We start from the raw sequence: 25,804 nt of genomic DNA on the forward strand, positions 1-25,804 counted from the left end.
TACCTCACTCTGTGTGACAGACTCTAGGTCCATCCACCTCACTACAAATAAGTCAATTTCGTTCCTTTTTATGGCTGAGTAATATTCCATTGTATATATGTGCCACATCTTCTTTATCCATTCGTCTATCAATGGACATTTAGGTTGTTTCCATGTCCTGCTATTGTAAATAGTGCTGCAATGAATATTGTGGTACATGTATGTTTTTGAATTATGGTTTTCTCAGGGTATATACCCAGTAGTGGGATTGCTGGATCATATGGTAGTTCTATTTTTAGTTTTTTAAGATATCGCCATACTGTTCTCCATAGTGGCTGTACCAATTTACATTCTTACCAACAGTGCAGGAGGGTTCCCTTTTCTCCACACCCTCTCCAGCATTTACTTTTTCTAGATTTTTTGATGATGGCCATTCTGACCGGTGTGAGGTGATAACCTCATTGTGGGTTATTTATTTTTTTTTAGCATCTTTATTGGAGTATAATTGCTTTACAGTGTTCTGTTAGTTTCTGTTGTGTAACAAAGTGCATCAGCTATACGTACACATATATCCCCATATCCCCTCCATCTTGTGTCTCCCTCCCACCCTCCCTACCCCACCCCTCTAGGTGGACACAAAGCACCGAGCTGATCTCCCTGTGCTATGCAGCTGCTTCCCACTAGCTATCTGTTTTACATTTGGTAGTGTATATATGTCCATGCCACTCTCTCACTTCATCCCAGCTTACCCTTCCCCCTCCATGTCCTCAAATCCATTCTCTACGTCTGCATCTTTATTCCTGTCCTGCCCCTAGGTTCTTCAGAATCTTTTTTTTTTTTTAGATTCCTTATATATGTGTTAGCATACAGTATTTGTTTTTCTCTTTCTGACTTACTTCACTCTGTATGACAGACTCTAGGTCCATCCACCTCACTACAAATAACTCAATTTCATTTCTTTTTATGGCTGAGTCATATTCCATTGTATATATGTGCCACATCTTCTTTATTCATTCATCTGTCGATGGACACTTAGGTTGTTTCCATGTCCTGGTTATTGTAATCAGAGCTGCAATGAACATTGTGGTACATGAATCTTTTTGAATTATGGTTTTCTCAGGGCATATGCCCAGTAGTGGGATTGCTGGGTCATATGGTAGTTCTACTTTTTAGTTTTTTAAGGAGCCTCCATACTGTTCTCCATAGTGGCTGTATCAATTTACATTCCCACCAACAGTGAAAGAGGGTTCCCTTTTCTCCACACCCTCTCCAGCATTTATTGTTTGTAGATTTTTTGATGATGGACATTCTGACTGGTGTGAGATGATATCTCATTGCAGTTTTGATTTGCATTTCTCTAATGATTAGTGATGTTGAGCATTCTTTCATGTGTTTGTTGGCAGTCTGTGTATCTTCTTTGGAGAAATGTCTATTTAGGTCTTCTGCCCATTTTTGGATTGGGTTGTTTGTTTTTTTGTTATTAAGCTGCATGAGCTGCTTATAAATTTTGGAGATTAATCCTTTGTCAGTTGCTTCATTTGCAAATATTTTCTCCCATTCTGAGGGTTGTCTTTTCGTCTTGTTTATGGTTTCCTCTGCTGTGCAAAAGCTTTGACGTTGCATTAGGTCCCATTTGTTTATTTTTGTTTTTATTTCCATTTCTCTAGGAGGTGGGTCAAAAAGGATCTTGCTGTGATTTATGTCACAGTGTCCTGCCTATGTTTTCCTCTAAGAGTTTGATACTTTCTGGCCTTACATTTAGGTCTTTAATCCATTTTGAGCTTATTTTTGTGTATGGTGTTAGGGAGTGATCTAATCTCATACTTTTAAATGTACCTGTCCAGTTTTCCCAGCACCGCTTATTGAAGAGGCTGTCCTTTCTCCACTGTACATTCCTGCCTCCTTTATCAAAGATAAGGTGACCATATGTGCATGGATTTATCTCTGGGCTTTCTATCCTGTTCCATTGATCTGTCTTTCTGTTTTTGTGCCAGTACCATACTGTCTTGATTACTGTAGCTTTGTAGTATAGTCAGGAGTCCCTAAAGTCAGGGAGCCTGATTCCTCCAGCTCCGTTTTTCGTTCTCAAGATTGCTTTGGCTATTCGGGGTCTTATGTTTCCATACAAATTGTGAAATTTTTTGTTCTAGCCCTGTGAAAAATGCCAATGGTAGTTTGATAGGGATTGCATTGAATCTGTAGATTGCTTTGGGTAGTAGAGTCATTTTCACAATGTTGATTCTTCCAATCCAAGAACATGGTATATCTCTCCATCTATTTGTACCATCTTTAATTTCTTTCATCAGTGTCTTATAATTTTCTGCATACAGGTCTTTTGTCTCCTTAGGTAGGTTTATTCCTAGGTATTTTATTCTTTTTGTTGCAATGGTAAATGGGAGTGTTTTCTTGATTTCACTTTCAGATTTTTCATCATTAGTGTATAGGAATGCCAGAGATTTCTGTGCATTAATTTTGTATCCTGCTACTTTACCAAATTCATTGATTAGCTCTAGTAGTTTTCTGGTAACATCTTTAGGATTCTCTATGTATAGTATCATGTCATCTGCAAACAGTGACAGCTTTACTTCTTCTTTTCCGATTTGGAGTCCTTTTATTTCCTTTTCTTCTCTGATTGCTGTGGCTAAAACTTCCAAAACTATGTTGAATAAGAGTGGTGAGAGGGGGCAACCTTGTCTTGTTCCTGATCTTAGTGGAAATGCTTTCAGTTTTTCACCATTGAGGATGACATTGGCTGTGGGTTTGTCGTATATGGCCTTTATTATGTTGAGGAAAGTTCCCTCTATGCCTACTTTCTGCAGGGTTTTTATCATAAATGGGTGTTGAATTTTGTCGAAAGCTTTCCCTGCATCTATTGAGATGATCATATGGTTTTTCTCCTTCAATTTGTTAATATGGTGTATCACGTTGATTGATTTGCATATATTGAAGAATCCTTTCATTTCTGGAATAAACCCCACTTGATCATGGTGTATGATCCGTTTAATGTGCTGTTGGATTCTGTTTGCTAGTATTTTGTTGAGGATTTTTGCATCTATGTTCATCAGTGATATTGGCCTATAGTTTTCTTTCTTTGTGACATCCTTGTCTGGTTTTGGTATCAGGGTGATGGTGGCCTCGTAGAATGAGTTTGGGAGTGTTCCTCCCTCTGCTATATTTTGGAAGAGTTTGAGAAGGATAGGTGTTAGCTCTTCTCTAAATGTTTGACAGAATTCGCCTGTGAAGCCATCTGGTCCTGGGCTTTTGTTTGTTGCAAGGTTTTTAATCACAGTTTCAATTTCAGTGCTTGTGATTGGTCTGTTCATATTTCCTATTTCTTTCTGATTCAGTCTTGGCAGGTTGTGCCTTTCTAAGAATTTGTCCATTTCTTCCAGGTTGTCCATTTTATTGGCATAGAGTTGCTTGTAGTAATCTCTCATGATCTTTTGTATTTCTGCAGTGTCAGTTGTTATTTCTCCCTTTTCATTTCTAATTCTATTGATTTGAGTCTTCTCCCTTTTTTTCTTGATGAGTCTGGCTAATGGTTTATCAATTTTGTTTATCTTCTCAAAGAACCAGCTTTTAGTTTTATTGATCTTTGCTATCGTTTCCTTCATTTCTTTTTCATTTATTTCTGATCTGATTTTTATTTATTTCTTTCCTTCTGCTAACTTTGAGGGTTTTTTGTTCTTCTTTCTCTAATTGCTTTAGGTGCAAGGTTAGGTTGTTTATTCGAGATGTTTCCTGTTTCTTAAGGTAGGATTGTATTGCTATAAATTTCCCTCTTAGAATTGCCTTTGCTGTATCCCATAGATTTTGGGTCGTCGTGTCTCCATTGTCATTTGTTTCTAGGTATTTTTTGATTTCTTCAGTGATCACTTCGTTTTTAAGTAGTGTATTGTTTAGCCTCCATGTGTTTGTATTTTTTTGTTTGTAGATTTTTTGATGATGGCCATTCTGACTGGTGTGAGATGATACCTCATTGCAGTTTTGTTTTGCATTTCTCTGATGATTAGTGATGTTGAGCATCCTTTCATGTGTTTGTTGGCAATCTGCATATCTTCTTTGGAGAAATGTCTATTTAGGTCTTCTGCCCATTTTTGGATTGGGTTGTTTGTTTTTTTGTTATTGAGCTGCATGAGTTGCTTGTAAATTTTGGAGATTAATCTTTTGTCAGTTGCTTCATTTGCAAATATTTTCTCCCATTCTGAGGTTTGTCATATCATCTTGTTTATATTTTCCTTTGCTGTGTAAAAGCTTTTAAGTTTCATTAGGTCCCATTTGTTTATTTTTGGTTTTATTTCAATTTCTCTAGGAGGTGAGTCAAAAAGGATCTTGCTGTGATTTGTCATAGAGTGTTCTGCCTATATTTTCCCCTAAGAGTTTTATAGTGTCTGGCCTTACATTTAGGTCTTTAATCCATTTTGAGTTTATTTTTGTGTATGGTGTTAGGGAGTGTTCTAATTTCATTCTTTTACATGTAGCTGTCCAGTTTTCCCAGCACCACTTATTGAAGAGGCTGTCTTTTCTCTATTTTATATTCTTGCCTCCTTTGTGAAAGATAAGGTGACCATATGTGCATGGGTTTATGTCTGGGCTTTCTATACTGTTCCATTTATCCATATTTCTGTTTTTGTGCCAGTACCATACAGTCTTGATTACTGTAGATTTGTAGTATAGTCTGAAGTCAGTGAGCCTGATTCCTCCAGCTCAGTTTTTTTCTTTCTCAAGATTGCTTTGGCTATTCAGGGTTTTGTGTTTCCTTACAGAGTGTAAAACTTTTTGTTCTAGTTCTGTGAAAAATGCCATTGGTAATCTGATAAGGATTGCATTAAATCTGTAGATTGCTTTGGGGAGTACAGTCATATTCACAATGTTGATTCTTCCAATCCAAGAACATGATATATCTCTCCATCTGTTTGTATTGTCTTTGATTTCTTTCATCAGTGTCTTATAGTTTTCTGCATACAGGTCTTTTGTCTCCTTAGGTAGGTTTATTCCTAGGTATTTTATTCATTTTTTCCAATGGTAAATGGGAGTGTTTCCTTAATTTCTCTTTCTGATTTTTCATTGTTAGTGTATAGGAATGAACTGTATTGGGTTTTGAAGACTAAATGAGGTAGTAACCTTCCTGACACAAAGCAGTTGATTGTAAATGGATGAGCAGTATTTGTAATATTTTTATATTCATAGAGATGTTTTAAATGGACTAATCCATAGTTACACAATGGTGTGAGTCATTTTACGTCAGATAGATAAAACAGCACAATTCTGATGTAGTAAGAGAGATATATGTTTTTCTATACAAATAAGAGATGAAAGTTGACAATTGTGGAACTGGTTAGCACCGTGATGTGATTTGAAAGATACCTTAAGATGTGTTTCCAAGTGGCCCAAAGTCTCCCATTAGAGTTTCATTCCCTGCTGGCTCTTGCAGAGGTGTGCCGCTCATATTAGTCTTTTGTGTTTAGTGTGAATTGTTTTCTCAGATCTTTTATCTCAACGACAATGGAGAGAAAACCCCTGAGGAAAAGGAAATTGGCTGGACGTAAAGCAAAGGTAGAACCATTTTGTGATAAAGGGCAGCCACAGAAGATGGAGCTGGCTAGAACCTCAGGCCATAATAGGAGGGACCTGCAAGACTCGGTCTGGTGAGAAATGGGAGCCAGAACAGAGAAAACAGCGCACTGAGAGGAGGCCCTGACAAAATGTCAATTGTTTTACCTTTAGCCTTTGTCTGGCTTGAGTGCCACTGTTCCCTGCATGCATAGGCCTTCATTTCCATTAAATATCATACAAATACCTTTTCATTTTTGGTATCATCTCACAGAGTAAGATCTTCTAAGATGAGAAAATGAGGCTCAAATGGTCTCACCAGGTGGCTGAAGGAAATCTGAGAACAGACATGGTTTCTTCAAAAAATATATATAAAAATAGCATGCAATGAACTGTACTGAGTGTTATATAGAAAAAAAAGTATCAAAACTGCTTTAACTCTCCTCCTTTAATGTGTTTTTTAACGCTTTTATTACTGCTCACTATTTACTACTATTATTTATAATTACCCTCCTTTTTTTCACCTGAGAAATTCAAGATGTAATGTGCCTTTCTGGTTTGGAGACTTTTTTTCTGCTTACTGATTTTCCTGAATCACTATATATGATATATCTTTAGAAATTTAGACTTTTAGAGGCGAAAAAATGTTTTCTCATCCGCATTAACAATACAGTGAGGTGAGTGTTGGTGAAAGAATTATCTTTCTTGAAGGGAAAAGAAGGCAGAGTTATATTCATGGGGCATAGAAATAAGGTCTAAATGCTAACCACAGATTATTTAAAACTAAGGTTATTTGTGGCAAGAGAAATTGACTATAGATTATAGAAGGAAATGTGTTTTGTTTATACCTAGAGCCAGGTGCATAGTAGTTGTTTAGTTGAGGTTTGTTGTATGATTAATTTATGACACAATGAGAAACTAACCAGTGAGTCCCTAGCCCTGAGGTGTTTCAAAACAGATCCTCCATGTCACTGTCAGAACAGTTCCCATTTACACACACACACTCCTCTTGAATGGCCATATCTCTGTACAAATTATCTCTGTACAAATTCCCTGATAATTATACAGTCAATATAGTCAGTATCAGCACAATAGTATCAACTCAGTTCTGAAAAAGTCTTACAGGTGAGGGCTTATGGAAGACTTTATGGTAACTTTTGGTTTCCTATCCAAAGAGGTCATAGAGTCCAAGAAACACGGAACTTTGCTTTCGAACAGTGAAGAAATTATTGTGCAACTGAGTGTGGTACTGGGGAGAAAAATACTATTCACTCTCAGAAGCAGTGGTATTTATCTTTTGAATGAGAACAGAGAAGTCCTAAATGAGAGCGGTCAGGAGCTCTCCTCTGAGCCAAACTCCACAAAGGCAGTGCGTTCGGCTGCCTCAATACCTTATCTGAGAAGTCCCAGAAGAACCCATCTGTAGCAAAAACTTGCCTTTTCACACTGGAATTCCTACTACTGGGGTTGCTATTTCGATTCACAAACTGAAAATGAGCTTCACTAGAAAGGGTACTGGAGGCACCCAGTAAAGACCTGCTCAAGGCACCACGCAAGTGTGGAGCCTCCAATTCAGGGAACATCAAAAGGTAAGGAGGGGCCTCATCGTGGGCAGACTCAGCCAGCCTCATGGTTTGCCTTCTCCTAGACTTGGCCAGTTCACATTCCAGTTAATGTGCACAGACTAAATCAGGACAGTTTTGCCCTTCAAAAACATAACAGAAAATGGTCTTTGAGTTCTTGCAAACACTCTTGAGCTTATCTCTCCATGTGAATTGTGACAGTAAAACAATAAAAATCGAGATTTAATTTTAACTCGTTGGTGAGTCTGGGGCAGTAAATGAAGACGATGGGCTAGAGAAATATTAATCCAGGTTGGCTATTTAACGTCTGCCTTTTTTTGGAGGAGAACACTATTGAAGGCACCAGTTCGGGACAATGAAATTCTTCAGTTATATTTTAGTTTATCGCCGGTTTCTCCTTGTACTTTTCACTCTGTTGATTTTATTGCCACTGCCACTCATCCTCCGCAACAAGGTAAGTGAACCCGGAGAATGGGCTGGTGGGTTTTCTGATTTATCTAATTGTCCTTTATTGTTGCTATGTAATTGTCTGGCTCAGAGCTGAATGGGTGATGACACCTTGGGCTTGAAATCAGGATGGTTATACATTGTGTTTTGTCCATTTTTTCTCCTTTTTAATGATTAATGTTGTTGATCCTCGGTATGATTAACTGCAATAATTAAATAGTATATTCAGTCAGAATTGTTCTCTGCCTGGCAACCAGATGAGAGGAAGGGCAAAAGAATCACAGCCCTTGAGATCCTGTCATTCTAGTTATCAATCTCCAGAGAGCATCCTGGGTTAACACAATCCTTTCCCCTGAGACGAGGCAGCAATGTGACACTGGGGGAAAGAGCTAGAAGAAAACTTGGGAGTCCTAGGGAGGGTCTAGCGCAAACTAATTTACTTGACAGCTCCGTGGCTTGGTGTGGGCCACCGAATCTTCTGGAAATCTAGTTTCCTTATGCTTCATTGAAAGCATGAAGTAATTTTCCTTGGTTAATCAGAAAAGTCTAATAAATAACTGTACATGTTCTGAGCATTTGAGATTTTTTATCATTTTGGTGTGCTTGTAGGGATTTTTCTGTTTCCTTTTAAGTGTGGTCAGTCTAAGTCCAGAATAATAAACACAATGCATTTTTAATACCTTGGGGAAATGACTGTATCAGCAGACACTTAGTGAGCACCTTCTCAACGCCAGGCACGATGAGTGTCTCTTGGTGGTAAGAGGACAGTCACCAGAGTCAGAGTTAGGTCCCAGGTTTCCACTTAGAGGCTGTGTGACCTAGACAAATTAATTAACCTCTCTGTGCTTCCATTGTCTCATATGTAAGAGTGAGAGAGTAACAGGCTTGTTATGAGGATTAAATAAATAAGCACTCATCAAGCACTTACTTGGAGCTGTGGCTGGCACACAGTAAGTGGGCTAGTGAGAATCTCCCCAAATCTGTTGATCCCACAGCTGTGCAGTTCCCGCCACCCCATGATGCCTTTTCTCTGAGTAGAAGAGAACCTTTCTGATGTTCTTCTCTCATAAGCATTAACCAAGGTTATACTAGTCTGGGTAAAAATAGAATTGCAGTAATTATAATACTCCACCCTCCCTCAGAAGTCTGCCACTGTCTGAAGGAAAGTCGTATCAGCTACAGAAAAGTCTCTTTTGACTCTGTCAAGGCCTCCTCTACCTGCAAAGCCGGCAAGGGATCTGGCCTCTGCCACCCACAGCTGCGGGGTGTTTCCTTCAGGAGGAGGTGCAACGGAGGTCTCACAGTGCCCTGAGGAGCGGGGGAAGAACTCTCTCCCACTTTTCGTCAAATATTGTTCTGAACCCCCAAAGTTTTAGAGAATGTCTAGTGAAAACAGCGGGCACACTCCATGGTCTTTGGTTTGGTTGGCTTTGTTTTGCAAATTCTTTGTGACTAATCCTCCCCTGTTCCCCCTGCCCCTCCCACCCAGCTAGTTCTGAGGACTCTTCTGTGAGTCTCTGGCAGCCACTAGATGACAAATGTGAATCACAGACATAGGGATTTCATCTGAATGCCCACCCCCCCCCGCTATGAAGACTCGTCACTCCATCTAGTGCGCATGACGGCCTTCTTTTTCCAACTCCCCTGGTCCTACCTGTCCCCCAGACCTGGCTGACTCCTACCATGAGTACGTCCTGATTCATACCTGGACACCTGCTCTATTTTAATATTTCTGGGTTACTCTCAGTATAAGTCCTTACTTATGGCAGAGAAAATAAGTTAAACTAGTCAAGACAAACTTTGGCCATGAGTGCATATCATCTGTGCTGCTCCTTTGACATATACACATATGACACTTTGAGTATCTTCCATAATTTTCAGAGGAAGTGAATATAAGCTCCTTGAAAAGGAAGAACAATTAAATTAATAGAAAGCAACATTCTCCATGCATGAGTCATTAATCAGAAAGTGCACATTAGGTCTGTGGGGAAACCTGGCAACAAGTTGCATTTGACAAACTGTGTTCCTCTTTCCTTTCCCTCTAATCAACTCATTTGTTAAAACTCAATGTTAATGGGAGGATTTTTTTCTAGTACAGTAACATGATTTCATTTTTTGTTTACTCTAAATGCATACTTAACCATTCAATCAACCGCTAATCAAACCCAAAGAATATTATTTTAACTGCTGCATACAAGGAGAGTAAAACTTTGTTTCAGAGGATGTGGGCCTTTGGAGTGTTTAAAAGTTAGGTAGAGGCTTACTTTGACATGAATGCAAATCAATTTATTGTAACGTTCATGTTACCAAACCGGAGAACCCTATGCTTGCTTCCAAACCCACAATAATAGTCAAGCAAAACAAAGTCGATTTTGCTTTATAAAAGCACAGTGAATCTACATGATGTAGAACCAACAAACAATAAGTTATTGGCTGATTTTTTTTCATTTTCCTTCTGATTATTGAGTTGTTTCTATAGACCAGCCTTAACGCTTACCTTAATTTTACCTTAATTCAAAAATGTAGCGTCAATTATGAGAGCCCCTAAGTGGCTTTGCAATGTAACGTTCAAAAGGGAGGGGAAGGGCTTCGCTTTGCAGACATGTGACCCAACAAAGGCCAAACAGATGCTATTGAAACTGGATTTGAACTCAGGTTCTGTCAGAACTCAGAATTCATGATTTAACAGTGGTTTTGTTTTACTCTTTTCTATATTTTGTACTTTTGAAGATTTATCCTCTATTTTGAAGAGTCACATAAAGTGTGGCTTGATAATCATTTCTGAACAACTCAGGCATAACTCTTTACAATAATGCTTTAGACAGGTCAGACCAGAGAAGAGGTGCATCTTTGCCATTTCCTCAATTGACCTCATGCAACTCAATGTCTTTAAAAGGTAGAGAATTGCAGTGATTCTAACCACTGGGGCGGACCTGTGAGAACTGGAGTAGCGGGCTCATGTGTGTCATTTGCTGAATGTCCCAGAGTCCCAGCTATACAAGCTTGTATTATCAGCTTGTCAGGATATGGTGCCCCTTCCCTTCACACCTGTGCCCAAATGTTTACCATGAGTCATGGCATTTAGTGGGCATCTTAAAATCTTCTAGTTGGAAGAGACCTTGGAACTGTGTATTTCAGTGTTTTCATGGAAATAATATTTTATAGTGAAAGAAAATATGTATTGATATCACCCCAGAAGCCTATGAGCATAAGTCAAACAGAAGCTCAAATTGAATCCTTATGAATTAGGTATTGTAACTGGTCAAATTTTGCAGATTAGAAATGGAGATAGAAACATGCAAATAGCTTACCAAAATGTGGCTATACAGATGTTTCCAATCAACATCTGTCTGACTTTAGAGCCAGTGATCTCAACCACAACTGAGTATCTGTGTCTTTATAGCTTCCAAGGGTAATAAGTATACTCCTAACACATTGGTGTAAATGTCACTTTACTAAAGGAATTGTATTTCCTTATTGCTTTACACTGAAACATCAAAAATACTGTCTTTTTAATCATCACATAAGTATAAGGGTAGTCCTAATCCTTTCCCAATTAGTAGTTAGTGCCCAGTAAAACAACCCTGTAGTGTAATTGATATTTATGTAAATATTTGAATAAAATTAATAATTGCACTGAATTTTTCTTTTTGGAGAGGGAATATCTTAAATATTCCCAGATAAAAACTTGTTAAAATTGGCCTAGGCTACGTGCCGTAGTCCCAGTGATATTCACAGTGCAACTTTGTTCTTTTATGACTATTTCTAGCAGCTTGTTAATTTTACTTCTCAGAACTCCATACTATTTCTTTGCTTATTTTTCTAGTTTCTTGGCTTTTCTTTGTATTTCTTTTGATGGAACAAAATGATAAAAAGAAGGCCAAGTTTGTTTGAGGAGTTTTAATAGGAGAAAACTGAACAATAATATTTTCTCTTTGTAGACAGCATCCTTCCAGGTGTGTCACTCCATCTAATTTACCCATTCATTATGGACCCCCTTTTTTTTTTTCAGTTAAGGAGACAGGAAAACAGCCACACAGATACTGAGCAGCATTCCCTAGTTGACTGGTTGTAAATCCGAGACCAGATTTCAGGTTTCTGTCAGATACTTCAGGATTTCTCTGGAAGATATTTTACACCAGGAGAAACTTGAAGAGAGGAGAGGGGAAGAGTCAGCCGAGCAGAGAGCCTTAGGGCGCTGGACCGGCCCAGGTTAGGGATGGAGGAAACACAGCTGGGAGGGCCACCTGCTTCAGTTTCCTTCACAATCTATGCATCTGATGCACCGTAAATTTCAAAGTTATAATAGAAATTATAATAAGTAAAAGAAATGATACATAATGAGAGTCTTATGGTGCTCCATCTAGAAAAACTAAACAGGTGGGAGAAAGGTAGCTCTTGTAAAGAAATGTAAACCTTAAAGTGATGGAAGGGGGAAAGTGGTAGGTTGAGAAGTCTGACAAAGGAAAGGAAAATGAGTGGGAGAAAATTTAAAAAGACCACAGATGAGAGAAGAGGGAGGGCAGAATTCTGAGAAAACATACAGAACTTTTAAAGGGGCAAATCAAGTAATGAAACAGTTGATATTGTTTTTAATGTTGGTCTAAACTGTTGTAGAGATTTAAGATAAAGGAGGGAGATGCTATAAACTCCAAGAAAGTGAACATTTTAGATACAAAAGAGCATCAGAATGATGGAGGGCAAGAAAAAGAAGGCATGGAATCATGCTAATTAATGTGGTAGGAGATGAACAAAACCAGAAAATCCAAATGTGATATATATTTATTTCATGAATATTTGATGAGAACTTGCTAGGCCCAAAGTATTGTGCTCAGTGAACAGTGGCACATTACGCAGTTTAATGTTTCTGCTTTCAAGTAGCTTGCACAATTGCTGAAAAGTCAATATATACCATGGCCAACATTCATCACAAAATAAGGTTGTATATAAATCCATGCCAAATGATGGAAACAAATGATTTGTGTTATAGACGTGTAATTAAAAGGTGAATATATCTCTAAGGATTCATTGTTCTTCAGCCCCTCCATTCCCCCAGCCACACACATCCCACTTGCCCACAACCTGCTGCTCCTTCTATTTTCCCTGTCTCGGAGAATCTGCTACCCCGTTTCCAGGTCTGAAATCTGTGTGTCATGTCAGATCCCTCAGATATTCCTAAGCCCTCATCACTCAGTCTATGTTGCTTTACCTCCTGAATCCACCCGCTTCCCATCTGTGTCTTCATCTCCGTTCCTGCTGGCACTGCTCTCCTCAATCCTGTCTTTTCCTCTCTCTTTCACAGACCATTTTCACACTCTTTCCCCCAGAGTCTCCTGCCAGAGGACTATTTTTAAAATGTCAACCTCGTCCTATTGTACCACTGGTCAGACATCTTCCATGGCTCCCTTTTGCCGACAGGGGGAAAATATCTAAACCAAACATGTATATACTGATGTATCTTTGGGATTTTGCCATTTATTCCTCCTAATAGCCCTCCCCAAAGCCCCCAGTACCTATCTCCCGCATTGCATTCACATTTCCCATGGCAGCGATATTTCACTATCTGCCGCCCTAGGAGACCCATGATTGTTCTTCCCTCTCTTTCTCTGCACATGCTGCATCCTCCTCCTGGAATGCCCACTCCTTTCACCCTGTCCTTCTTGGGAAAGGCGGCTTGGGCTGTGATACAAACAGAATCATCCTCCGTGCTCTCATTGCACAGTCGTGGAGACATCGGCCTCCATCGTAGTATGTATTCCATTTTGCCTTTATCTTTGCCTCCCCCTCTAAACTGCAGATACCTCAAGAACACAGAACATGTTGTTTAACTTGTTTCCTCCGGCCCACGCACAGTGCCTGTCACACAGTTAGACAGTTGATAACTGTGCTGAACGGATGGATTAAGGACCTCTCACAGCAGAAGGATATGGTACATAGCTAGATCTTGTAGGAGGGATAAGATACAGGAGAAAGGAGACGATGAAAGGAAAGAACTTCAAATAGAGTATAGAGAGCGACTAAGGGACAGAACAAGAATGTAGGTGTAACAGGAGTGTGTCTCTTCCATGAAGCTCTTCTTTTCCTTTCATGATACATATTTATGCCTTGGTTGGTAACAATAGTATATGTGAATGTCTACTGTCAGCCTCCTAACAACCATTAGTATAGTCAATATTATCCCCATTTTACAAATGAGCAAACAGACACTCAAAGAGATTAAGCAATTTGCCCAAAGTCACACAGCCTCTAAGGGGAATGGGAGGATTTAAAGACAAGCTGTCTGGCTCCCAAGCCCATTGATGCTATTGCTTCCTTAATGGCATTTATATCAGATTTTTACAACCTCGTGCACCATTGTTCCTGCATTTGTAATAACAAAACACATGTTGAGATGAGGTCTCCCACTGCCTGGATTACAGAGCAACCACGACCCCTGATGACCAAATAACGTGAGCAAGAAATAAACTTTGGTTGTTTCAAGCTGCTGAGACTTAGGGGGTTTTGCCACAGCATAAGCTAGGCTGTCCCAACTTATCTAGCATATTCTGAAAAACTCGCCAAGTGATTCTGTCATGCTACCCTCTGGCCCATGTCCTCATCTGTAAAATGAACAAGACTTAAAAGAGTTTTCAATGTTATTTGTGGATTGGCTGCCCCAGATTCACCTGAGGTACTTATGGATGTGAAGTCCAGGATGCTGCACATTTAACAGACTCATCATGATTCAGAAGCAGTTAATCCATGGCCTGAATTGTTATCACACCCTGGTGCATTGGAGAACAAGATGATCTCTATGGCTATGTCCAGTTCCACTGTGTGCATGGGGTGTGAATACAGCATGTCTCCTTTGCTAATTGCTTTTAGAAGTTAGATGAAAAGGAGTTAAAAATTCCCTTGTAACTGACATAGTGGAGCCACCAATTGCCTTTCCCTGCTACCCATTTTGGGCTGAAAACTAACTAGAAATGCTAATTATTTTTCCTTGACTTTGTAGTTGAGCTTCTTACTCTCCATCTTCCAAGATGGAGTCACTTTAACCTTTGCAGTTAATATGGATTGAGTCTTGAGAATTTCCTGCAGCAGTAGGGTAGGTGTGTCATGAACCATGCAAAGCCCTTTATGGGTTCTGTCAAATAATAATAGTGTTTTTCTTGTAGCACACAGATTTAGAATGCATTATTTTTCTCCTGTCTTAATTGCTTTGCATTCTTTTTTGAAAATCAATTGCAGTGAGTGAGGCCTGTGATTGGTCCTGCTCTTCTCAAGCTGTGCTGAGAGATGGTACCTACATATGTACTAATTCTTCAGTGAAATTATTCCATAATATCAGTCAGTGTGTCATTAAAAAGGGGGAGAAGAGGTGAAAAAACTATATTTTAAAGCCTAATTTATATTTCAATTCCACCCGGAACAATAATTTGAAAGAGAACCAAGGTGATTTTTAAATATAATCAGCCACATTTCCCAAGATAATTTGACACTCAGAACTTCAGTAGGGGGGAGTCATTATCCACATTGCCTAGTCATAGGGTCATTTGCCTTTTCGGCCTCGGTAGCAAGTTCCTGGCTGTGCTTACTTGGGGTGGTTAAGACACCATATGACTAATATTGTGAAATGGGAAAGTGGGAGAGTGGCAGCTACTGGGAAGTGACCTATGCAAGTAAAAGTTTTAGTTCCAATTTCAGCTTATTAGCAAGAGAGGTGAGAACCTCAGGAGAACTATAGAGACAATTCACCCACCGGGATGAGCGCCAAAACATCCAGTGCCGGGCAAGTAGGAGCGAAAACAGAAAAGAGAACAAGGCAAAGAAAAGAGATTCCTAGGCTAAAGAATTTATGCCTAGTAGAGGGATTGTTTTATATAGGGATCAAGATATATGAATAAAAACAGCTGTAGGAAAGACACCGAGGGAAAAAAGCTTCATTCATTTAATAAATATTACTGGGCACTTACTGTATGCCAGGCATTGGTTTAAGTGCTGGGACTAAGGCAGTAAATGAAATGAGATGTGCTCTCATGGATATACTTGGATTGAACTCTACTACATACTAGCAATGTGATTATTGATCCTAAGTTCAACATGGAATTACCGTACCTACTTTACAGAATTTGGTAAGGTCTACATAAAACAAATATTATATCTGGCATGTTGCAGGCATTCATAAATGTTATTTTCCCCTCCTCTTACTTAGTCATAAGTCAGAAAAACAGATTTGCCTATTTATTTGGCAAATATCTTCACCTTTTAAATAAGATTTCCTATCTTTAAAGTCTGTGATTACCAGTCTAGATGAAGTTTGTACAATTAAGACCCCCCTCATCCCTTTCTCCACCATAAACACAAAGCTAATGAACAACTCTGTAGACCAGAATGGGTCAGAAAAGCACGCAAGCAGAGCAGATGTGAGAACCTGTGGTCTGAAGTGCTCCCACATCATTCTAGGGTCAGAGTTAATTTTAGTGCCACAAACAAGGGCTGGAGAATGGTTTTCTTGGCAACTATGACAGGCCCAAAAAAAAGCTAGACTGACCACTCTCTGTGGTGGCATTCAGAGGAGGCAGATTCTGCCCAGCCTCCCAGGCAGAGCTGATCCAAGCTTCCTGATCCACCTAGATGACAGGATTTGCATTGTCCTGGGAGGACAGGACCTCAGGCTGACAAGATAAGGCACACTCTGTACTATGAGCTAAGGACTGGCTGGAGGCAACTGTAAAACTTCTAGATGGTAAATAATGAGTACAGAAAGAAAAAACACAAAAACAAAACAACTACCATACAGGGTAAATCTGGAAATAAAATTTCAAAATGAAATAAGACAACCAAGAAAGTCTGACAATGAAATCAACACAGAGATGAAAACACTCCAAATAAAATGAAAATAACAGGGAAATCAATAGATGAAGAAAGGGGGAAAATCCACAATAGATGTCAAATTATTTTTAAAATAGAAATATACAATATTGTATTACAATATGCAATTACACACCAACATATTAAATAACCTAAAAGTGGATAAGTTCCTAGAAACATACAACCTATGAAGACTGAATCATAAGGAAACAGAAAACCTGAACAGACCAATAATGAGTGTGAGGTGCTTGAATCAGTAATCAAAAACTTCCCAACAAAGACAGGCCAGGACCAGGGCTTCACTGGTAAATTCTACCAAATATATTTTAAAAGAATTAACGCCAATCCTTTTAAAACTGTTCCAGAAAATTGAAGAGGAGCGAACACTTCCAAACTGATTTTATGAGGCCAACATTATCCTCATACCAAAGTCAGGCAAAGAGACAATACAATGAAAGGAAATCACAGGCTCCTCTACAAAGTACTAGCCAACCAAACTCATTAGCACATTAAAAGGATCATACAACATGAGCAAGTGGGATTTATCCCTGGGATACAAGGATGATTCAATATACACAAAACAGTTAATGTGATGTATCACATTAACAGAATGAAGGATTTTTAAAAATCACATAATCATCTCAATAGATGCAGACAAATCATTGACAAAATTCAACATCCTTTTATGATGAAAAACTCTCAACAAATTAAGTATAGAAGGAATGAACCTCAACATAATAAAGGATGTATATGACAAGCCCTGAGTACATAACATCATACTCAATGGTGAAAAACTGAAAGCTTTTCCTCTAGGATTAGAAATAAGACAAGGATGCCCACTCTCACCACTTCTATTTAATACAGTATTAGAAGTCCTAACCAGAGCAATTAGGCAAGAAAAAGAAATAAAAGGCATTAAATTGGAAAGGGAGAAGTAAAATGATCTTATGTGTAGAAAACTGTAAATACTGTACAAAAAACTGTTATAACTAATAAACAAATTCAGTAAAGTTGAAGGAGACAAAATCAATGCAAAAAATCAGTTGTTTTCTACACACTAACAACTATGAGAAAAGAAAAATTTTTTTTAAATCCTATTTACAATAGCATCTAAAAGAATAAAATACTTAGGAATAAACTTAACCAGGAGTTTCACCTTCTGAAAACTATAAAACTTTAAAACATTGATGAAAGAAATTAAAGGAAACCCACATAAATAGAAAGACATCTCATGTTCATGGATTGGAAGACTTAATATTGCTAAAATGTCCATCTACCCAAAGCAATCTACAAATTCAGTGCTATCCCCATCAAAATTCCTATGACATTTTTTACAGAAATAGATAAAACAATCTTAAAATTCATATGGAACCACAAAGACCTTGAATAACCAAAGGTATCTGAGCAAAGAGAATGAAGCTTGAGGCATCACACTTCCTGACTTCAAAACACATTACAAAACTACAGTAATTAAACAGTATCTTACTGGCATAAAGACAGACATATAGACCAATGAAACAGAATAGAGAAATCAGAAATAAAACCATGCATATGTAGTCAACTGATCTTTGACCAGGGTACCAAAAATACACAATAGGCAAAGGACTTGAATGGACATTTCTCCAAAGATGATATACAAATGACCAACAGACATATGAAAAGGTACTCAATATCACCAATCATCAGGGAAATGCAAATCAAAGCCACAGTGAGTTATCACTTCACACCTATTAGAATGGTTTTAATTTTTTTAAAAAAAGATGTGTTGGTGACGATGTGGAGAAATTGGTACCATGGTATACTGTTGGTGGGAATATGAAATGATGCAGTCACTATGGAAAACAGTATGGAGGTTTCTCAAAAAATTAAAAATGGAACTACCATATGTATGATGCAGCAGTCTCACTTATAGGTATATAGCCAAAAGAATTGAAATCAGGATCTTGAATTAGTATTTGCACTCCCATGTCCATTGCAGCATTATTCACAATAGCCATAATATGGAAACAACCTAAATGTCCATCAATGAATGAATCAATAAAGAAAAATGTCTTATCTATAGACAGCAGAATATTATTCGGCCTTAAAGTAAAAGAAGGAAATCATGTCATCTGAGACAACATGGATGAAATCATGTCATCTGCGACAACATGGAGGACATTATGCTGAGAAATAAGCCAGTGATAGAAGGAAAAATACTGCATGATTCCACTTCTATGAAGTATCTAAAATAGTCACATTCATAAAAGTAGAGAGTAGAATGGTGGTTGCCAAAAGTTGGGTGGAGGGAGAAATGGGGAGTTGTTCAACAGGTAAAAGTTTCAGTTATGCAAGATGAGTAAGTTCTAGAAATCTGCTGCACAGCACAGTAACCATAGTTAACAACAATATTGTATTGTGCACTTAAAATTTTTAAGAGGGTAGATCTCATGTTAAGTATTTTTAACACACACACACACACACACACACACATACACACACACACAAAACAAAAACAAACAAAACCCAGAATGGGGCCTCAGGAAACTTTTGGACATGATGGATATGTTTGTTACCCTGATCGTGGTGATAGTTACACAGGTATATGCATATATCCAAAACTCAGCAAACTGTATACAATATATATGTGCAGTTTTTTGTGTATCTATTAATCCTCATTTTTAAAAAAAGAAATATAAACCAAGAGCAGGTGAATATAAAAAAAAAGACTAGTTAGAAATCTTGGAAATGAAAAATAAAGTCTCTGAAATTCTTTTAAAAATCAAATTTTAAAAACTCAAGATATAATAAACTGTAAACTTTAAACTGAGTACACTTGAGGACATAATCAGTGAACTGATAAGAAAGAATACTAGGAATTCACCTAAAAATCAGACAGAATAATAAATAAATAAATATGCTTTACATGAAAGAATAATTTGAAGGATGAGTTCGGAATTTCCAACATACATGTAAAACGTATTCCTCCTGAAAAAAGAGGGACTAGAAGAGAGATTATATTCAAAGTAATAATGGTTAAAATTTTCAGAATTAAAAAAGATATGAATCCTCAGATAGAATATGCATTTCTAAGTACAAAATAATTTAATTAAATATTAGTCCATGTTTAGACACATCATAAATGAAACTTCAAACCACCGAAGATAAGGAGAAAATTTTAAAGCTACCAAACAGTAAAGAGAACAAAAATTATACAAAAGGATGATAATTAGATTAATTTCTCATTTTTTTCAACAATAATGAAGATGCCTAGTACAGATTTACATGACCCTTATGGGGAAAACTTCAAAATATTATAGAAGGAATTTAATGAATACCTAAATGAATGAAAGTGTTCATAGATGGGAATATTTTAAGGCCATTTCTTGTTTTATAAATTCTGTGTAATTTCAATAAAAATCTAAAATTCAAAATGTAAAAGCCTAAAACTATCAAGGCAAGTTTGAGAAAAATGTAAGATAAGGGACTTGAGGTACAGATTGTAAAACTTATTGAAAAGCTATAGTAGTTAAAAGAGTTTAGTAATTCTGCAAGACTTGATGTTTGAAAGGCGGTGGGGGGAGTAGGTGATTGAGGGACAAAACAAGGAGTCCATAAACACATGTGCCTGCATTTGTAGTGATTTGGCACAGGAAATAATATAGCAACACAAATTAGATGGACCAAAGATGGACCATCTAATAAAAAAAGCCAGGGCATTTAGGTTATACATTTAGAAAAAAGGCATCAGATTCTTCTACAAGTAAATTTAGGCCCTACACTTGAAAACAGCCTTTTTAAGTTTTAGAAAAAAATATGGGAATATAATAGAATATAGAAAGAATTTCTCATACAAGGTAGTAAAAGCACAGAATATAACAGAAAGGATTTTAAAATAACTGCATTAAAATTAAAATCCTCTTATCAACCAGAAATAGAATAAAACCAATTTCATAGATGAGTCAGAGAGTAAGACAAATATTTGCAAATATATACTTATAAAGAAATATTATTAAGAATCTAAAAATAACTCCACAAATTCATGATAAAAAGAAATAACTGAACAGAAAGATGGAAAGAGACTATAAATAAGGTAATTTTCAGGAGAGAAACAATTATGTTCAATAACCATGAAAAAAATACTTCAGTGGTATTCAAGCAGATGCAAATTAAGAGGAACTTTCCATACTATCAGATTGTCCAATAAATAAATTAGTCCAGTATGCCAATGGTTGGTGAAACGGAACATTCTCACATTGTTGGTGCTAATACTGTATAAACTGATACAACCATCTTGCATACTTTCCACTCAGAAACTTCGATAACTACACTTTTTATACACTAGCTTAGAAAATCTCTTTCCTATATTCACTTTGGAACTAAGTACAAAGATGTTCGTAGCCCGTAAACAGCCATCAGTAGAAAAACGGACATATGAATTCTAATGTATTTATAAAAAGAAATGCTCTATCCATTTAAAACAAATTAACAATAGGCCTTCATGTATCAACATGAATGCACTTGAAATAGATAAAACATTGAGTGAAAAAGCAAGTTGAAAAATCACATATACAGAAAATCTTATTTAATCTCAAAACCACATGATGTTTATTAATGCATTAATGTAGTAAAATGTAGTAAATACATGTAGTAAATACATGTAGTAAAATCACAAAAGCATGGATAGAGAGGACACACATTCTAGATAGTGGTTGACTTTCAGGATTTCAGAGAAGGAAGTGGAGTGGTGTATATAAATCTTGAATGTTTTATTTATTTTTTAAAAATTCAAGCAAATGTGGCAAAATATTAGCATTTAAAAATATGTGTACGAATGTGTTTATTATATAATTTTCCATATGTTCTTAATATTTCATAATTTAAAAAATGCTTTTAAAACATATACTGCTAGAAGGCTTCTTATGCTTCATTTTTTCAAAAATATCAAGGATCAGGAATCTCTTTCTTTAAATTTTTATTAGAGTATAATTGATTACAATGTTGTGTTAGTTTCTGCTGTACAGCAAAGTGAATCAGTTATACACACACATATATCCACTCTTTTTTAGATTCTTTTCCCATATAGGTCATTAGAGAGTACTGATCAGAGTTCCCTGTGCTATACAGTAGGAGGTCCTTATTAGTTATCTATTTTATATATAGTAATGTGTATATGTCAATCAGGAACAGGAATTTCTTGCCCATATTGGTTGGTAATCATCTGCACGTAATCTCTCTGGTAGTTTGAGAGAATCTTCTTTTAACAGGAAAGGTGGAGATGGCCCTAAATGAGCCAGAAAGGCACAGCGTACACACACAGACCAGGAAAACACGGTCAAGTGACATTACACCTCACACTATCGAATGGAATTTACAATATCTGTATTCTGCATAGCTGCCTCTGCCTGGTGGATGTGGTTTGCTGAACTTCTCGGTGTAACTTTTGGAAGTGGTAGAGGGTATATAGGTTTTTTTTAACAGAAAATCGGTGTTTTTATTTGGGGAAGTCCTCTGGACTTTTCCCCCTTTGTTTCATATAGTATTTTGAGAAGAGATCATGACTTAAAAAATATTTCTGTAAGATCAGTCTTACTCATAATTTTGAATCTTTTTTCCTTCCTATATTTTCCTTCACAATAAACAAAATGAAAGTAGACGTTACTTGTGTTGCTCTCACTCAGTTCAAGAATTTATAATACTAAAATGTTTTGCTATCTGTGGAACAGAATTTGATTCAAGTTTTTACTTGTTATGGTTGCAAGGTTAATTTTAATAAAGACAACAGATGTACTCACGATTTTCACTAGACTTGAGAGGGACTGAGAGGGAAATGATTCACCCACAGTCTAACTTACTTGACAATTGGTCTTTTACTGTTGTATCAGTGTTTGCTGGTGGTGGTAGTACTGGTGATTGTGGTGTATAATGGTGGTTACAGTGGTGTCCTTCTGTTTTAGGAGTAGGGGGCTTGATAAGAAGGTGGAGAAAGAGAGGGAAGAGAAAAAAATTAAAGAGACAAAGACGGTAGAGCTAGAGATAATGGGTCACTCTAAGAATTTCCAGTGATATAATGAAGCAATTTTTTCCTCTATCTCAGAGATGGTTCTACAAACATTCAGAATGGTTCAAACATTCAGAATGACTTTTTTTTTTTTTTTTTTGCGGTACACGGGCCTCTCACTGTTGTGGCCTCTCCCGTTGCGGAGCACAGGCTCTGGACGCGCAGGCCCAGTGGCCATGGCTCACGGGCCTAGCCGCTCTGCGGCATGTGGGATCTTCCCAGACCGGGGCACGAACCCGTGTCCCCTGCATCGGCAGGTGGACTCTCAACCACTGCGCCACCAGGGAAGCCCTCAGAATGACTTTTGAGTTGTGAGCACTAAGATAACTCCTGAACTTTCTTCTTCATCAGAAGAACGTGTTCACCCAAAATCATTCACCCTCATTTTAGTTTTGTTGAATATAATGTAAATAACAAATGAAATGTTTTTCTCTATCTTTTCTTTCTTTTTCTTAACAAAAACATCCACAGATCTTTGATTTTTTAAAAAAAAATCCTATATATATTTAATATAAGATTCTTAAAATACTTGACTTTGTGCCTGGATTAACCTTGTGTTGTTGAAGGCCTAAAGTGCTAATAGGAAAGAACACTTTCCTGTCCAGGACTCCAAGCCTGACCAAGAAAGATCACATAATAGAAAACAGGAATTTGAGGAAGGAGGTAGTCCTAGGATAGATCCATCAATAGGATGACTGCATAATTTGTCAGCCAAAGAGGGACACTTTGGAGAATGAAAGTGATTGCTAATCAAAAGGGATACCTGCCCAACAGGTGTAAACCAGCACTATGCCATGAAAACTGACACAGATGGCCATCCTACCCATTCAAAGGGGGATACATCTGTTTTCCTCCTTTTCTAGACTTTGAGCTTCCTTAAGATATGGGAAAAAGAGGCATTTCCTACACATTGTGGGAATGCAGCTATCAGGGACAACAGATATAGTGCCTTAGCCAGATGCAGCTGTAATCTCCTGGGACACATAGGCAGAAATATGAAATGTAGGTAAGTGTTTGTGGGAAGCTCCATAGACAAGATGTAAATATGAACCTCACATTGAAGAATGGCCAAGTTTTCACAATAGATTATGAGTCTAGGGATTCAGCTTGAGCAAATAGACACTTACTGGAAGCACGTTTCTGGTTTGCAAGTTGGACCCAGGGATAATGATAAAAGGGAAGGTCCGAAAGGTTACTTCCTCGAACGAGGTAGTAACCCAGGGCTTCTCAAACTGTAACTTATGTAAGAATCACCTGGGGAACCTTAAAATGGTGATCCTGATTCAGAACGCCTGGGGAAGACCTTGAGATGCTTGCATTGCTCACAAGCTCCCAGATCATGTTGATGCTGTTGGTCCATGGACCACACAGCTGGTAGGCAGAGAAATCCAAGTGAGCGATCCAAGTGTTGATTCTCACTTGGTGATTTGCAAGGAAGAGCAGGTAGGCAGCATTTTTATTACCAGAGATTTTACTCAAATGCTGTTTAAGGCCAAGCAGGTAAGAGAGTGCGTGAGATGGTGCAGAGGTACTGTGCAGAACTGAAAAGCACAAGTCAGTCTCTAAAGGGGAATTTCGGAGTCCTCAAGTCTGGAGAATTATTGACCTGGAAGAATATGATTCCAATGTTACCAAATTCCTTCGTTTTTCAAGAGAAGCCAGAAATCTGGATTTTAAATCTAATATGAAATCTGCTTGTTTGTAAATCTTGACTCAAATTAAATGCACACACACTCACACACATACCATTGTAAGTCAAGTAAACTGTATTTTTTGCTAGATTTGGCCATCAGTTCGCAACTGCTTTGTCTACATAGTTAAACTAGGTCAGAGGGTCCAAGAGGCCAAGGTATGGTCACACGCAGGTAGAAGCCGTCACATAAGAGTATCTGGGGGCTTCCCTAGTGGCACAGTGGTTGAGAGTCTGCCTGCCGATGCAGGGGACAGGGGTTCGTGCCCTGGTCCGGGAAGATCCCACATGCTGCGGAGCGGCTGGGCCCGTGAGCTATGGCTGCTGAGCCTGTGTGTCCGGAGCCTGTGCTCCACAACGGGAGAGGCCACAACAGTGAGAGGCCCGCGTACCGCAAAAAAAAAAAAAAAAAAAAAAAAAGAGTATCTGGGGTCTCACTAGTATGACTGCCTGATTGAATGTTATGGATTAGAGTTTAGAAGGGTGTATGATGAGGAGCAGGGATCAGAACCCAAATATGAAGAAGGAATATAGATAAGACTCTTTAGAAATATTTCAGGAAGTACTGGGGTGAGGTTTTTTTTTTGTTTTTTGTTTTTGGCTGCGTTGGGTCTTCGTTGCTGCACGCGGGCTTTCTCTAGTTGTGGTGAGCAGGGCCTACTCTTCGTTGCAGTGCGCAGGCTTCTCATTGCGGTGGCTTCTCTTGTTGAGGAGCACGGGCTCTAGAGCGCAGGCTCAGTAGCTGTGGTGCATGGGCTTAGTTGCTCTGCGGCATGTGGGATCTTCCCGGACCAGGGCTCGAACCCGTGTCCCCTGCATTGGTAGGTGGATTCCTAACCACTGCGCCACCAGGGAAGCCCTGGAGTGAGTCTTATAGTTAGAGTGAAGGTGGCCTTGAATGCAAGATGAGGATTTTGGATTCTTTTCAATAAACAACTGAAAAATCACTGACTTGATCATTTTAAATCAGGGCTGGGCGAGTTAAAACATGAAAGCCATCTACACAAGCAAATAATACTTGAAATTTTGCTTTTTATTTTGTCCCCAAAGTTGCCCCATCTGAGCAGACTATGAGTGTCTAGCTGAAGTAGACCCATGTGGAAATGAAATTTCAACACTATGGCAGGGGTTATGTGTGGTGAACAGAATTCACTGGTACCATATTCTATTTATTTTTCTGATGTTTTTGCAGTCCCTTATAGATTGGTGCGCCAGACACTTGTCAGGGTAGCTAGTCCCTTAATCCAGCCTCATGAAAGGGAATGACGAAAACGAAGCAGATTTTTAAAAGATCACCTCATTCTGGAACAGCCTTGCCTGCAGTGGAGGAAGTAGAATGGAAGCAGAAGGTCAGGTTTTAGAGGTAAAATGACAGGGGGATGGATAGGACCAAGAGACTGGTTGGTTGTGATTAAAAAGCAAGATAATAAAAAGGTCCATTTTTATCTTTGAAATCTAGGTTCTTGTAAGTATGATAGAAAACATAGGGTCATAATGAAGAGCTTTGGGGTTATCCACGTGTTCTAACTACGAGAAAAAGCAGGCCTGGTCATTCTCTACACTGGCATTTTTATTTTATTTTTTAATTAATTAATATTTTTGGCTGCCTTAGGTCTTTGTTGCTGCACACGGGCTCTCTCTAGTTGCCGGGAGTGGGGG

The 25,804-nt window shown here is 38.1% G+C and overlaps 1 protein-coding gene across 1 annotated transcript in view; it reads left to right on the plus strand.

Moving 5' to 3' along the window:
* Nucleotides 1-1,346: 1,346 nt before the first annotated feature.
* SLC13A1 (solute carrier family 13 member 1) overlaps nt 1,347-25,804 on the plus strand; it is an 86,776-nt gene continuing 62,318 nt past the window's right edge. The window contains exons 1-2 of the mRNA XM_049714539.1: nt 1,347-1,416; nt 4,062-7,569. Coding sequence (XP_049570496.1) covers nt 7,471-7,569 — 99 coding nt within the window. The 5' untranslated portion in view covers nt 1,347-1,416; nt 4,062-7,470. The remainder of the gene's footprint in view (nt 1,417-4,061; nt 7,570-25,804) is intronic.

Source organism: Orcinus orca, chromosome 9 (assembly GCF_937001465.1).
Source record: "Orcinus orca chromosome 9, mOrcOrc1.1, whole genome shotgun sequence".
NCBI lineage: Eukaryota > Metazoa > Chordata > Mammalia > Artiodactyla > Delphinidae > Orcinus > Orcinus orca.